The 13,077-nt window shown below is 37.6% G+C and overlaps 1 protein-coding gene across 6 annotated transcripts in view; it reads right to left on the bottom strand.

The window, feature by feature from the left end:
• The window catches only part of LOC113097232 (PR domain zinc finger protein 16-like), a 204,588-nt gene that overhangs the window by 90,408 nt on the left and 101,103 nt on the right, over nt 1–13,077 (bottom strand). For all 6 annotated transcript variants that reach the window (XM_026262438.1, XM_026262442.1, XM_026262439.1 and 3 more), the window contains exon 3: nt 7,208–7,258. In XM_026262438.1, the coding sequence (XP_026118223.1) occupies nt 7,208–7,258 (51 nt within the window). The remainder of the gene's footprint in view (nt 1–7,207; nt 7,259–13,077) is intronic.

Here is a 13,077-nt window from a genome sequence, read left to right as displayed (position 1 = left end):
GAAGGTGTGTGAAACTCGTTGTGAGTTATACTAAAGCAAAATCTTGAGTATTTATTGTCTGATAAACATTAAAAACTGTCTGCGGAGGTTGAGTCGTCCTGCAGCCCCCGCTGGCTGCTCATTGGATGCAGCATCTTTTTTCTAAGTTCTAAAAAAATCCCGTAGACGGCAAGGCACAAATTTAGATATTCATTTATCTAATTAATCTATAGCCTATGCACAAAGACAATATGATCTTTTTGTCCCCTTTTTGTTTTAAAGCTTGATGAAGAGAGAGAGCGCAAGTTGCTGCAGCTGAGGGGGACAGTGATGCACGCGCACAGGAGTGATTGACAGTTCGCGGCACTGTGTACAAAAAATACTCCGCTACACAATTATTTCGTTTATTTTCATTTAAGCTTATTAACGTTAGCGTTAATGAAAGGTCTGATTTACGCACTGTTACAGTCATTGTTTTTTTGTTTTTTTTTTAAACAATGACATTTTTGAGTTCATGATTTTAATGTTGCTGTTTCTTGTGGCAGACTGAATGAAGAGTAATGTTTCTTGTGGCAGACTGAAGAGTAATCCGGCAGAGTTTTATACAGAAACTTTCCGTCTAAAAGTCCTTCCTTGGTCTTATCCATATTTCTTTGCACGTTGAACACACATAGGCCACAACTGGAAATAAAAAAAACTGCAACCGCGTTAATTGCGTTATTTTTTTTTAACGCGTTAAATATTTCAAATTAATCGAATGCGTTAACGCGCTAATTTTGACAGCACTAATTATTATTATTATTATTATTATTATTATTATTATTATTATTATTATTATTATTATTGCTGTTGTTAATACTAATGTGGGATTTTTAATTTAAGACTGACTAAGCATTTGTTAAACAGTGACACATGTGAATCACAGGCTTTAATGTGTGTGTGTGAGGTTTGGCTCATTGATAACAGAGAAGCTGTGAAAGAGCAAGGGCTCAGGCTGCGAGTGACCCTGAATCCCCATCTCTCCCATGTGTGCCCCAGATGGAGTCCACCCGCACATCCACACACATCTGGAGACCTCTAGAGCAACACTCAGCTTCAACAGGGATTTATCTGCTCAACAGAACAGACACATCACACACTGCTAATGGAAAACAGGACAAATACATACAGCTCCTCCTGACAACAATTACACATTTCTGTCAACAGTTTCCCTGTCAACGGCCATTTAAAGCTGCAAAATCAGATCTGAATAATATGGCATATTCTAAGTAACATGTAATTGATGGTTCATATATATATATATATATATATATATATATATATATATATATATATATATATATATATATATATATATATATATATATATATATATATATATATATATATATTAGATATTTCCAGTTCTGCACACTGATAGGTTAATGCATATTACCAGTCGTGCTAAAATTCATTTATTATATGTATTAACAAGTATGGTGCATATCACTGCACATCCACAACTATTAACCTGCTGGAAGGATAATATCATATTCATATTGAAAGCACCGTATCTGATATGCAACTTAAATGATCAACATTAACAAAACGTTGCTAAAAAATCTAAATGACACAATCTACTGTATGTTGTCTGCCATCTGACTGATGAGCAAGAAAAGGTCTTTTAGTATTATCGCAAAATCATCCCCCTTTATATTTTGGTTCACACAGCTGTGGAATCTTCATATGTTTAATAATATGTCAAGAAGAACAAGTTTTACATTATTTTCCTGGAGGACTCATCGGGTGAGAATTCATTCTTTAGTTCTGTTTGCCATCTTTTCAGACTAAAGAGAAGATCAATAGCATCACAACCCTCATTTCCAGATAAAAGCAGTGCTCTGTAGCGTCCTCATCATGATTATTATTTCTCTGCAAAAATAGCTAGGAAGCTTTGCAGATTCTTTGGCAAACAAAAGGTTTGTGAGAGCGCATGATCAGCGCTTGAGTCCGGCCTCCACAGTGCACTCTCGGGTCAGCCATCCTGAACGCTAGCGTCGTAGCATTTATCACATGATCTCCTAAACAAACCAGGGATTTGGGATCTTTTCGGAGGTGACAGGCACCACAATACGATGAGAAACGAGCTGTTTGTGCACTTGAGCTTGATCTGCTTTTCAAAGGGATTTTGCAAGACCGTGAAGTGGTGAGCATGCTAGCGACAACACAATTCACAGAGATAAGAGTGATTCGAAAAACACCATTTATCAAGCAATACTGACATGGCTAAGAAATGAGGTCAGTTAAGTAGAATGACATCTAATACCAACTAAAGTCGGTCAGTGGGATTGTAAGAATTGAAACATTTCCAGCATGCCAAAATTTGATTCAGACAACATGCTAACTTGTGTAGCAGCTTTTCTATGCTATCAAAATATTAAAACACATCCTACTCACACAGAAATACACTGGAATGCAAAAACAGTGAGTCAAATTACATTAAAATTACTCATGAATAAAACGTGCTACAATAGAGTGTTTAATCAATAAAGTCACATTTTTAAGCAGGAAATACTTAAGTCAGACAGACGTGACAAAATTATTTTGCTCATAATGCACATTATTGGTTCTCATTCATGCCCTGTCTTTCTGAAACACGTCGATTTTTACAAAGCTTATCATTCTGAAAAGCGAGGAGTGCTCTGATTGGCCAGCTATTGAGTGTAATGTGATTGGGTGAATACCTCAAGCGTGTGACGGAAATGCTATGCCCCTCACTATACTTTGATGTCTTGTGTCCCCACTGCGTGATGAGACAAAACCAGTAAAACCCATTATAAACAATGCATTTGTTGCATCCAGTGAGGACATAATTACTGATTATAATGACTTTTTACGTTACGTATAGCACTGCGTAAACAATAAAACATGACTGCATTTGTGATCAAAGAAACGGCAAACAATAAGCACTACTCTACACTGCTCAAAACTCATGTTTGAATTATCATTGGCAAATTCTTTAAATAAGTAAACGTACTTACAGACTGTGAGTCAGAAGCTCCAGACTGTCCATGCTAAGTTTGAACTGCCCAACTTTATAGAAACATTCGCCGGTTGATTTCTAGTTGTGTCCTCTTTTGGAAGATCAAACAAAGTAGTTTCGCTCCACAACACGGCCCCAGCAGCGACAGCGAGAATCAAATCTTTGCATGAACATTTGGGCGGCATTATGCAAATATTCCCATATAAGGACTTAGACATGTTGAGGAGGGGGGAGGGGGGGCTAACTGTTAACTTTGATAAAGAATATCTCTTTTGATTTAGATTACAGATCTTCTTTATGCACCAAGAGCTTGTAACACCCCAAAGAGAAAGGAAAGATTTAAAATCACACAACAGTTGATATCAATCATCAACATGCAGGTCCCATATCTTTTTTATGTTATTTATTTTTTTATGTTCTGTTACATACTTGGAAACTGTGTTTGTGATATTTCTCTTTTTAAAATAAATGCCATTTGGTTTGATATTTCGATACATAATGCAGTGACATTTTAGGAGTTTAGTGTTCATATAGTTTGGGGGCCACTGCACACATAGTTCCAGTCCAGAAATGATCCTGGGGACACGGCTGTCCCCGCTCTGAGACAACAAAAACAAATGTATCCCCTTTACAGAAAGAGCACGAGAGTGAGAGGGTCTCAGACCACCATTACTACAACGGCACCCCAACTGTCCCGAACCTATACCGTCTTTAGAAAGGGTTTCTGTCAACAGCAGCCCGGTCGCATGTTATTATATGAGTGAGGCTCAAACTTCATTCACACAACTAATGAACACCCACTCAGAGAAATAGAAGAGGACAAAGCGAGCCACTTTATCCTGTCTTTGTTCACAGACAGTTGAGGAAAGTTCCCTTCAGACATCATAGAGAGAAAATAGAGTGACCCTATTTGAAATAGTTAATATACTGCTCATTCAGCAGTCTTCTATTAGCTCTGCGTCCCTCTTCACTCGCTCCCACATGAATTCCTGCACAGCCGAGAAGAGCTGCTCCGTCACAGACCGGCTTCTGTCCACAATGGACCGTTCCGTCCTCACTGATCGCGCTCTTTCACAATCTCTCTCTCTCTCTCACACACACACACACACACATTTAACTTTCACACTGTATCTGAGGCTCTAGTCCTGCGAACGCTGGGAAGATCAGGGATAATGACAGCATTCTGCTCTGGAAAGGACAATTCCCACAGATGTGGCAGAAAGAGACATTTGTTTTCTGTTCTTGTCAAAGAGGAGCGATAGTAAGACAGGAGATGCCTTTGGGAATAAGAGGCCAGATAAAAAATGTCTTGTATCTGCCCTCTTAACAACCATCACATATTTCTGCGGTTTCATGTATGGATATATTTGCATGTGCATGTTCGCTCTCGGAAGATGAAAAGCCATAAATTGACAGTCAAAAGACAATGTATCCTTCCTTTTCTTTTCTTTTTTTGACTCATAATAGATCTTTTAAGTGTTATTGCATTCTGCTGATAGATTGCTGTATGCCAATTCTCAATTCATTTGAACTACTATTAGCTATCACATCTGAAAACTATCTAAACTATCTATAATTGATCGTTGTCTTCAAATAAGAGAAGGTATCTTTATTAATAACATGCCACCTCCACAAGCAAACACCCACACAGTGAGAAAGATTGTCATTTAGGGGCCATTAAAACCTAACCGAGCCAGGGGCCAAGGAGGGATATTATCATTAATTCCTCTCATAGTCAAGCTAAAGACCACAAATATTATTTCTGAACAGCCCTCCACCCCTCGTAGTGACAGAAAAGGCTAAACGTCTTTAACTGCCCTGTGTTTTCAGACTGTCTAGCGCTGGAGTGCATGAGAAAGCTTTCCCTCAAACGAGCTCCTGAAGTGACGGTTAGAAAGTGTTGTTTAGACGCAAAACTAGTTAACTGTTCTGCGCTCAGATCGCTTAGATTTGTGTTTACTAGCAGAAGGAGAAACACTTGTAAAACATTGAATGCACGATGATTTTGTGATAGTCATTGAGATCAGGCTGGTAAAATGAAAAGGTAAAACTCTCTGTTCCTTCCCCATCGGTCCCACCTTATGTGTGTGTGTGTGAGTGAGTGTTTTGGGTGGTCAGGACCCCTCTTCGTTCCTCAGAGTGATCTGCTGCCCCTGGGGCTGCCTGGCCTGCCGTATAATTGCCCTCCGCTACAGATAGTCACCAGCCTTCCCTGTCCCTCTCCTCTTGTCTTCTTCCCCCTGTTTATTCTCTCTGATTTCAGGCTCCTTTGGGTCATCATTCATCAGTGGGGCCCCCAGCCCCTGAGGACCCGACTGGAGGCCCCTGTTACTACGCCTCCATAACCAGAGGCCATTTCTGATGGAGGTGCATTATACGAGGAAACAAGAGAGCATGAAAAGCAGCACGAGGCAGGGGGTGAAGCCAGTGATCATTATATCCTGATAATCATTTCAAACAAATGATCACGATAATCAATCAATCGTCACATTTGAGGCGACTTGCCTCAGGGCTGCACGATGCCCCTCCTGACCTGTAATGTATTTTGAGGCATAATCAGACGCCCTAAATTTGAAGGGTTGCTTGTGTTTTTTTTTGTTTTTGTTTTTTACAGCAGCGAATTTTGCTGGTTCAGTTTACCTAACATTTGAGATTAATTTGATCTCATTCATTTTAACACTTAATAAAGATTAAGTACTCTATATATATATATATATATATATATATATATATATATATATATATATATATATATATATATATATAAAGCATAAAATGAATATCATAAAGGTATTGCTTTTTTTATCCACCTTAAAAAATATCTCATATACTTTTTTCTACAAGGATAATAATAATAATAATAATAATTATAATAATAATAATGTATATTAAATTAAATTTATACATTTAAAATTATTGACATTTTACCCCCTAAAATTCCTTTAAAAATATATTTAATTATTTTTTTAATTAATAATTATGGTAATTATGGGTCAAAAACTCTCTCTCTCTCTCTCTCTCTCTCTCTCTCTCTCTCTCTCTCTATATATATATATATATATATATATATATATATATGATAAAGGTCTGATTTTTGTCAATGAACGCACCAATATTGAAATATCAGTCAACAGCACACACACACACACACACACACACACACACACACACACACACACACATGTATATGTTAATAATAATAATAATAATAATAAAATAATTGCCTAATATTTCGGTATTGGTGTGTTTTCTGACAAAAATCAGCCCTTTATCATGTCTAGATATAAAGAGTGCAAGTTAAAATAACACTGTCCGTCTATTTTTAGATGGGTCCCAGCAGGGGCCACAAAAGCACTGATACCGTCTCCGAGAGCCTGTCAAAAGAGCCATTAATCTCTTTCCCATTAAAACATCAGCTGCCTGTTTCAACTAAGCAAAATGTTTTAATATCCAGCCAGACACGCAGGCACATAGCCGGAGGCGATCTGTACACATTGGTTTTCTATAATTAATCTATGTCTATGTGTACTATCATTGTCAGTTCACTGTAAGCTAACGTGTCACACACCGACACAATCACACATGCACACTTTTGGGACAGAGTGCGGTGGAGCTCAGATCAAGGCTTTTGTGTGTGTGTATGTGTGTGTGTGTGTGTGTGTGAGAGAGAGAGAGAGAGAGAGGGTTGGCGCTGGACAGATATGGACAGATTCAGATAGGCATCTTGGTTCCTGAGTGTTTGTGTTGTGAAGGAAGGATAACGGGTTAAAAGCAAGGGATAAATAAACGAAAGAAGCTTTTTTTTCTTTTTGTCAGTCTGTTGGGAATTGACTTAAGAAATCTTGCAGCTCTCAAAATAACATTGTTTTTTTTTATCTGTCTGCATCTCAGAGACACAGCGTGGGATGTGAGAAAAATAGATGGATGACGTTATAGATTATCAGGCACAGATGTTTTCATTACATAACCTCGGGGCTGATTCTGTCCACACACACACACACACACACACACACACACACACACACACACACACACACACACACAGACAGACAGACAGACAGACAGACAGACAGACAGACAGACAGACAGATAGATAGATAGATAGATAGATAGATAGATAGATAGATAGATAGATAGATAGATGTGTGGTGATATCAGCATGTCTGACGTGTCGAGAGGGGAGAACTGACATAAAATGAATCTTACCTTTTTAATACAGCTGTCTTGAGACGACGTTTCATGATCATTCAGCATTTGCTGTGAAGACAAGAAAGATACAGTTAATGATTAACTACTATACATTAGTTAATGATTACTAATGACTACTAACAAATACAACATCATGTCATATTTATGGCGTGAAATCAGCACTTCACTGTATATCTGAAAAAAGTGACTAGAAAAATATACAGTATGTCTTGACATATTCAGATTCTGATCTTACACTAAGCGCAAGTGTTCGAGAACTTATAAAAGCAGAAATGACTTGCATTTCTTTTCATTAGTAGAACTGAAGTAATATTTGAACTATAAAAGTGTCCATTTCATCCTGTTGATGTGGAACTAATTTTATCAGTTTAGGTAATCGACAGTATATACCAGAAATGCTCTTCATAGAGACTTAGTTCAGTATGAATAAGAATATTCTAAAGACTCTAACTAGCTGAGGCTTTGAGACACGTTGAGAAGTGAGCATTAAATGACTAGTCTGTCGTCTGAATCTGTGCCACCCGCTGGCACACAGTGCAGGTTAAACCATCTCCTGTGAGCAAATGAAAGCTAAAGTTTTATCACCGACTGATGGGAGCATAAATGTATGTATTTAAACTGGACAGTTGGATGAGATGTGGAAATAGAGGCCTTCAGGGATATTTATCTAGAGCAGGTTTTTTTAGAAAGCACCCAGTGTAGCTTATATGAGATGCCAGCTTGTTCCCGGTTTGGAGATAATGGGAAGTCATATGCATCTCAGTGGCTCATTCAGAGCAGAACAGAAAGAGGCTGTGCTCTGGGATTATTGGGCCGTTTTACACTGAACTGCAGTGCCCACCCATTTCCTGTTGTAATGTTGTGTTGGACTGAACCTGACATTTGAAGATTTCAGATAAGATTATATATAGTTTAAATATATATATATAAATAAATAATCTCAAACATAATGCTAACAATGGCTAAATAAACTATCAAACTGTCAACCATGCTACTTCACAATCTGGTTCTTTTTTTGAACACAGAAAGACCATATACTATAGCATACGTCTTGATTTTGCACGTTCCATCTGTAATTATCCACGTGTAAGAGGTGAATCTGGTGGCAAAGGTGAAAGAGGGAGTCACTGAGGGGGGAAAGCAAACAGAATAAGTGACTCTTTTACAGAATCCCTTCTACAGTCTGCACCGCCTTTATCAGGGTTTGACTGACAGCTCTGCAGACTGCCCAAAAACTGTGGTTCTCCAAATTAGGCTGTTGATGTATCCGAGTGGAAGCTATTACATCACAAATACTCAAACAAGTACTTAAAGTACTTACATCCATAGTTCAATCCTGCAGTTATGTCAGAGCAGTACGTATCCAAAACAACCTTACGCTTCTGCTGTGTTCAGATGCCACATTTTAAACGAGAACACTTCTTCATACAGTATTCCTCATTTATTTAGTTTTTTTTTTTTTTTTTCTCATTCATGTCTTTCATTTTCTCCACCGCAGCATATGAAAGCAATAAACTCACTTATATGCACGGTCAAATACCAGAATGTGCAATCACATGAATTCATCAGCCCACGCTAAACACACACACACACACACACACATCGTACAGACACATAAGTGTGTGCAGTATAATTACTTGGCATTTTGCTGCCAGACCAATGCTCTACATTTGCTCTGGGAAGCGGATGAGAGAGTTTTTCCTTTTAGAGTTCTAAGGTGTTAAAAATGTAGAATTTCATGGAAATTAATAATGTATCTGAACAAAATAGAGCCAAAAGTTGTGAATTTGCAGGTGGGGTGATGAGAATGTGTGGAACAGATTTGTCCCAGCAGCTCTGTTTAGATTGTAAAACACTACCAGGTGCTCCCAGGTTGGTCACTGGTTTCATGCAAAACATAAATATATGTATCATATAATTGTGCACAACAAACCCAAAACTATGTCATACACACACTACACACATTGATGCTTCCCCACACCCTGCCCCTCTTGAACTCATCCAGCACATTCCACATTTATTGTCAGACGTTTGTCTATTGGATATATATATATATATATATATATATATATATATATATATATATATATATATATATATATATATATATATATATATATATATATATATATATATATATATATGCATATATATATATATATTTGTGTGTGTGTGTGTGTGTGTGTGTGTATGTGTGTATAAAGAGACAAATGCAGTTTTCTGAGTAGTACTGATTGTATTGGATAATCAGGAAAACAGAAAACAGACTGATAGGGATACTGAGAATATACATGTGAATATACATTTCTATAGGGGATAAATGAATAAATGTTGGCAAAGTGTTTAACCAGAAGAATTAAAAATGGCACGTCATGCCGAAAAGGTTCGTAAAACAGACGTAAAACGCACAATTGTAGTGCTCAAAAGCTTCTCGAAATGTTTGCTTACACAAGTTTGTCAGGGTTTCTTCTGTAAATGAAAAACACTGTGAATCTCTAGTGATTAGTGTGTCACGCTGACAGTGCCCGAAAGTGTCTGAAAACAGAGCCACTATGATGGAGAACTTTAAAAATAAACACGAGCAGGCCATGCTCGATGAAAGCGCAGCCACCTGTGCGGTGACTCAACGCAAGTGTCTGAAGCAAATTAGCACCAGGGAGTTAGTGTGTGTTGTTCTTGCCGTTATAAGCCCACCTTTGTTAGCAGGCACCATCAGGACTTCTTCTTCTCAACCTCAGCCCTATTTATATTGACACGCAGACCCAACAAAAGAAAACAAGCTCACTGCGCACACTATAGCAACCTTTTCCAGCACAGCTGCCCTAATAGACATATGACAGACAAAGAAAACACAGGCTGGGTTTTCTTGCGCTCTGCGCGACATCCAACGCACCAGTTTGAAGACAGCCTCAATCACGTCTACAACAATAGGTCGTTGTAAAAAGCTAATTGGAATTTGGGCTAATTGCAATTAAGAAGTTCTGTAAACCATGGCGGGCGGATGAAGCAGTTTGTCTCCCAGCTTGATGTTGGGGGTATGGAGTAAAGCAAGCACATTTTAAAGATTTTGCAGTGGGAGAATTTCAGAGTGTTGCCAAAAACAATTCCCTCAAGTCTGGATAATATGAGACAATATAGCAGCGCGGCCAATAGATGCTTATGGATGTCAAAATGAACCAGCAGAGACCAACCTCAAGGCCTTTTGAACCGAGTGAGTGACATCCTGTTGGCTCAGTCGACCACACCGAGAAAGCCACAAAGTGAAAGTTTTCCCTCGCAGTTATTGAGAGTATTCTCTCGTTTTAGTGAGCGTGGGGAGTTTAGATATGTATGATTTGACAGCAAGATAAGAGAAGTTGAAGAAACTGGCTTTATTTTGCATTCTGGGCCTCATTGTTTCAGTCTGAAGCAGAACACAACCATGTTGTCAAACACGATAAAGCAGATTAATTACTGCGATCACACATGCATATCTAAACCACTCTGTTAAAGGCTGTCTAATTTTCTAAATGCAACCCAGTCTCACAGGAGAAACTTTTCCTGCAAAATTATACTGTATTGCTTCTTGCAATAAAACACCATTTTCAAATGGAACTGTCCAGTAAGGTGGCGCTAAAAATATTTAATTTCTCCAAAACAGATGAGCATGAATCTAATGTTTTATCACATTAGTAATAAAATGAGAGTTTGTAAATATATGTTCAGTGAGTGGTACTAAAGGTCTCTGCTCTACTGAGTTTGAAAATAACAAAACACCAACACTGAACCCTAGCCTAAACCTAACCAATACTGTTAGGGAAAGAAAATGTTAAATAATAAACAGTACCTTTGTCAAGCTATTTTAGCCTGCTTCTACAAGTCTTTGAGTTCTTTTGACTCGTTCTAGAGCACTCTGCATTAGTAAGTACAGTAAGTGCAGTGATGTACCAGGTGTGCTACCAATCAAGTTTACTACGTCAGAAAAGTCATACAGTTATTTATTAGTTTGCATATCATAAAACTATAGTAAAAGGTCATTACATAGCAGCATGCAAGGAACTGCACAAAGTAAGTCTTTATTAATCAGTAATCTGCCTTGTAATCATAATATGTGTGGAAAGGATTACAAGTTGTTGGTGTTTTACTGCCGCTAGTATTCATTTCAGCTGGAAACTGCAGTGAAATGTAGATATAGATTTACATTTTTGGACCACAACCCTACATAGAACAAGCAGTTTGGAGAACATATGGATGGACTGGTAGTATATTTTTGGAGTTTTGGAAAAAAAAAATATATATATTAGGTAGAGGTATGTTTTTCCAATGAGCCTATGTTTCCTAAATGTTTACCAAAAATACACAGATCTAAGATTGTGAAGTGGTTGTAATGACTTGTGCTCCATCGGTTGCATGTGAATCAAAGCGTGGCATAAGATTGCATGTCAGTTAGCATTTAACTTTAACAAAACAGACTGGGCAAAACTTTATTCTGGGCCTTAACCAAAAGATATCCACATGGGTCTATGCTTTCACTGCATGAAACCTTTTTCATCAAGGAGTTGTCATCTGAAAACTCCAAAGTAATAAAAACACTTGGCTTGTAAATACCAGGAAGCCAGTGACAATCTGATAAACCATATATCACAGGTTTAATAAGCTCATGGCTAGCAGCTTTTTTTTTTTGCTGTTGGGCAAGGCAAACATTAAGAGTGCACTGATAGTGAACGCTCCACTGTGGGTAATTAAAAAGAATCACTCCCAGCTTAGCATTGTTTGATTCTCTATTATACTCTTATCAACATCTCCTATCCTGCCAGTGCAAGTGAGAAAGACACAGCGGGCAGTAAAACAGATGACTAAAGGAATGTCAAATTCCCATTGTGCGAGCACAAAGGTGAGATGGGAGAAAGCCACAGAAAGTGAGTTTGTTTTACACTTATCACACGGATAGAGCTAACAGAAGCGCTGGCGTTTGGAGTTGCAGAGGCAGATAGAGGGAAACACAATGAACAAACACTCAAGACTTTTGTGCAGAAGGTCACAATAACCTTTCATGAGCGATATGTATGCTTTTCGCACTCTGTGACTGCTGTTGGTCCAACCTGATATCATGTGAGATGTGTAAGTTAACTTTAAAGAAGCTTCACATCGTGTGATATGACAGAAATAACTTAAGAACAAGGAACAACTAGGGAGAAAAGAGCTTTTGTATCATGTAGCTATGGTTGCTAGAATCTTACCATGAAAGGTTTATGGTTTAACCTAAATTTACAGTTAAATACCATCATTGCGTTACCTAATATAATGTTAATATACCAACCTATTGAATTACTGAAATCTGTTTTGTACATCTGTAATACACTGAGAACCACCAAATGCAGGTGATAATGAGAAAGTCACATGATGAACCAAAGCCCATTACAAGCAGCTTTTAAATTATAACATATAAAGAAGGTGCACAAACACCAACATGGTAACACACGTAAAACTGAAATTATGCAGCAAACATCAATTTAACAACATTAGGTGTAACACACAACCCTAAAATAGAACAACTAATAAGAAAAAAATAAGAAGAAACAGTTATTATAACGTAAAAAAAAAATAATAATAATAATAATAATAATAATTAAAATGTAATGCAGGGAATTCCGGGAATGTCAATTTATGGTTATTCACCGTATATAGTAGGGGAATTAACTGTTAACCATTTTACAGGTTTTTACTGTAGCATTTTTAGTCAAGTCAAGTCTGCTTTATTGTCAATTCTTCCACATGTACAGATACAAATACAGAGAATTGAAATTGCGTTACTCTCAGACCCACAAAAAAGCTTATTCAGTCTGATTAAAGTGACAAAGGGCTCAAGAGCAGTTATTTTATTTAAA

This window comes from Carassius auratus, unplaced genomic scaffold (genome assembly GCF_003368295.1).
Source record: "Carassius auratus strain Wakin unplaced genomic scaffold, ASM336829v1 scaf_tig00216160, whole genome shotgun sequence".
NCBI classification, from domain to species: Eukaryota; Metazoa; Chordata; class Actinopteri; order Cypriniformes; family Cyprinidae; genus Carassius; species Carassius auratus.
The sequence above is the reverse complement of the archived record's forward strand: the minus strand, read 5'-3'. Positions and strand labels throughout refer to the sequence as shown.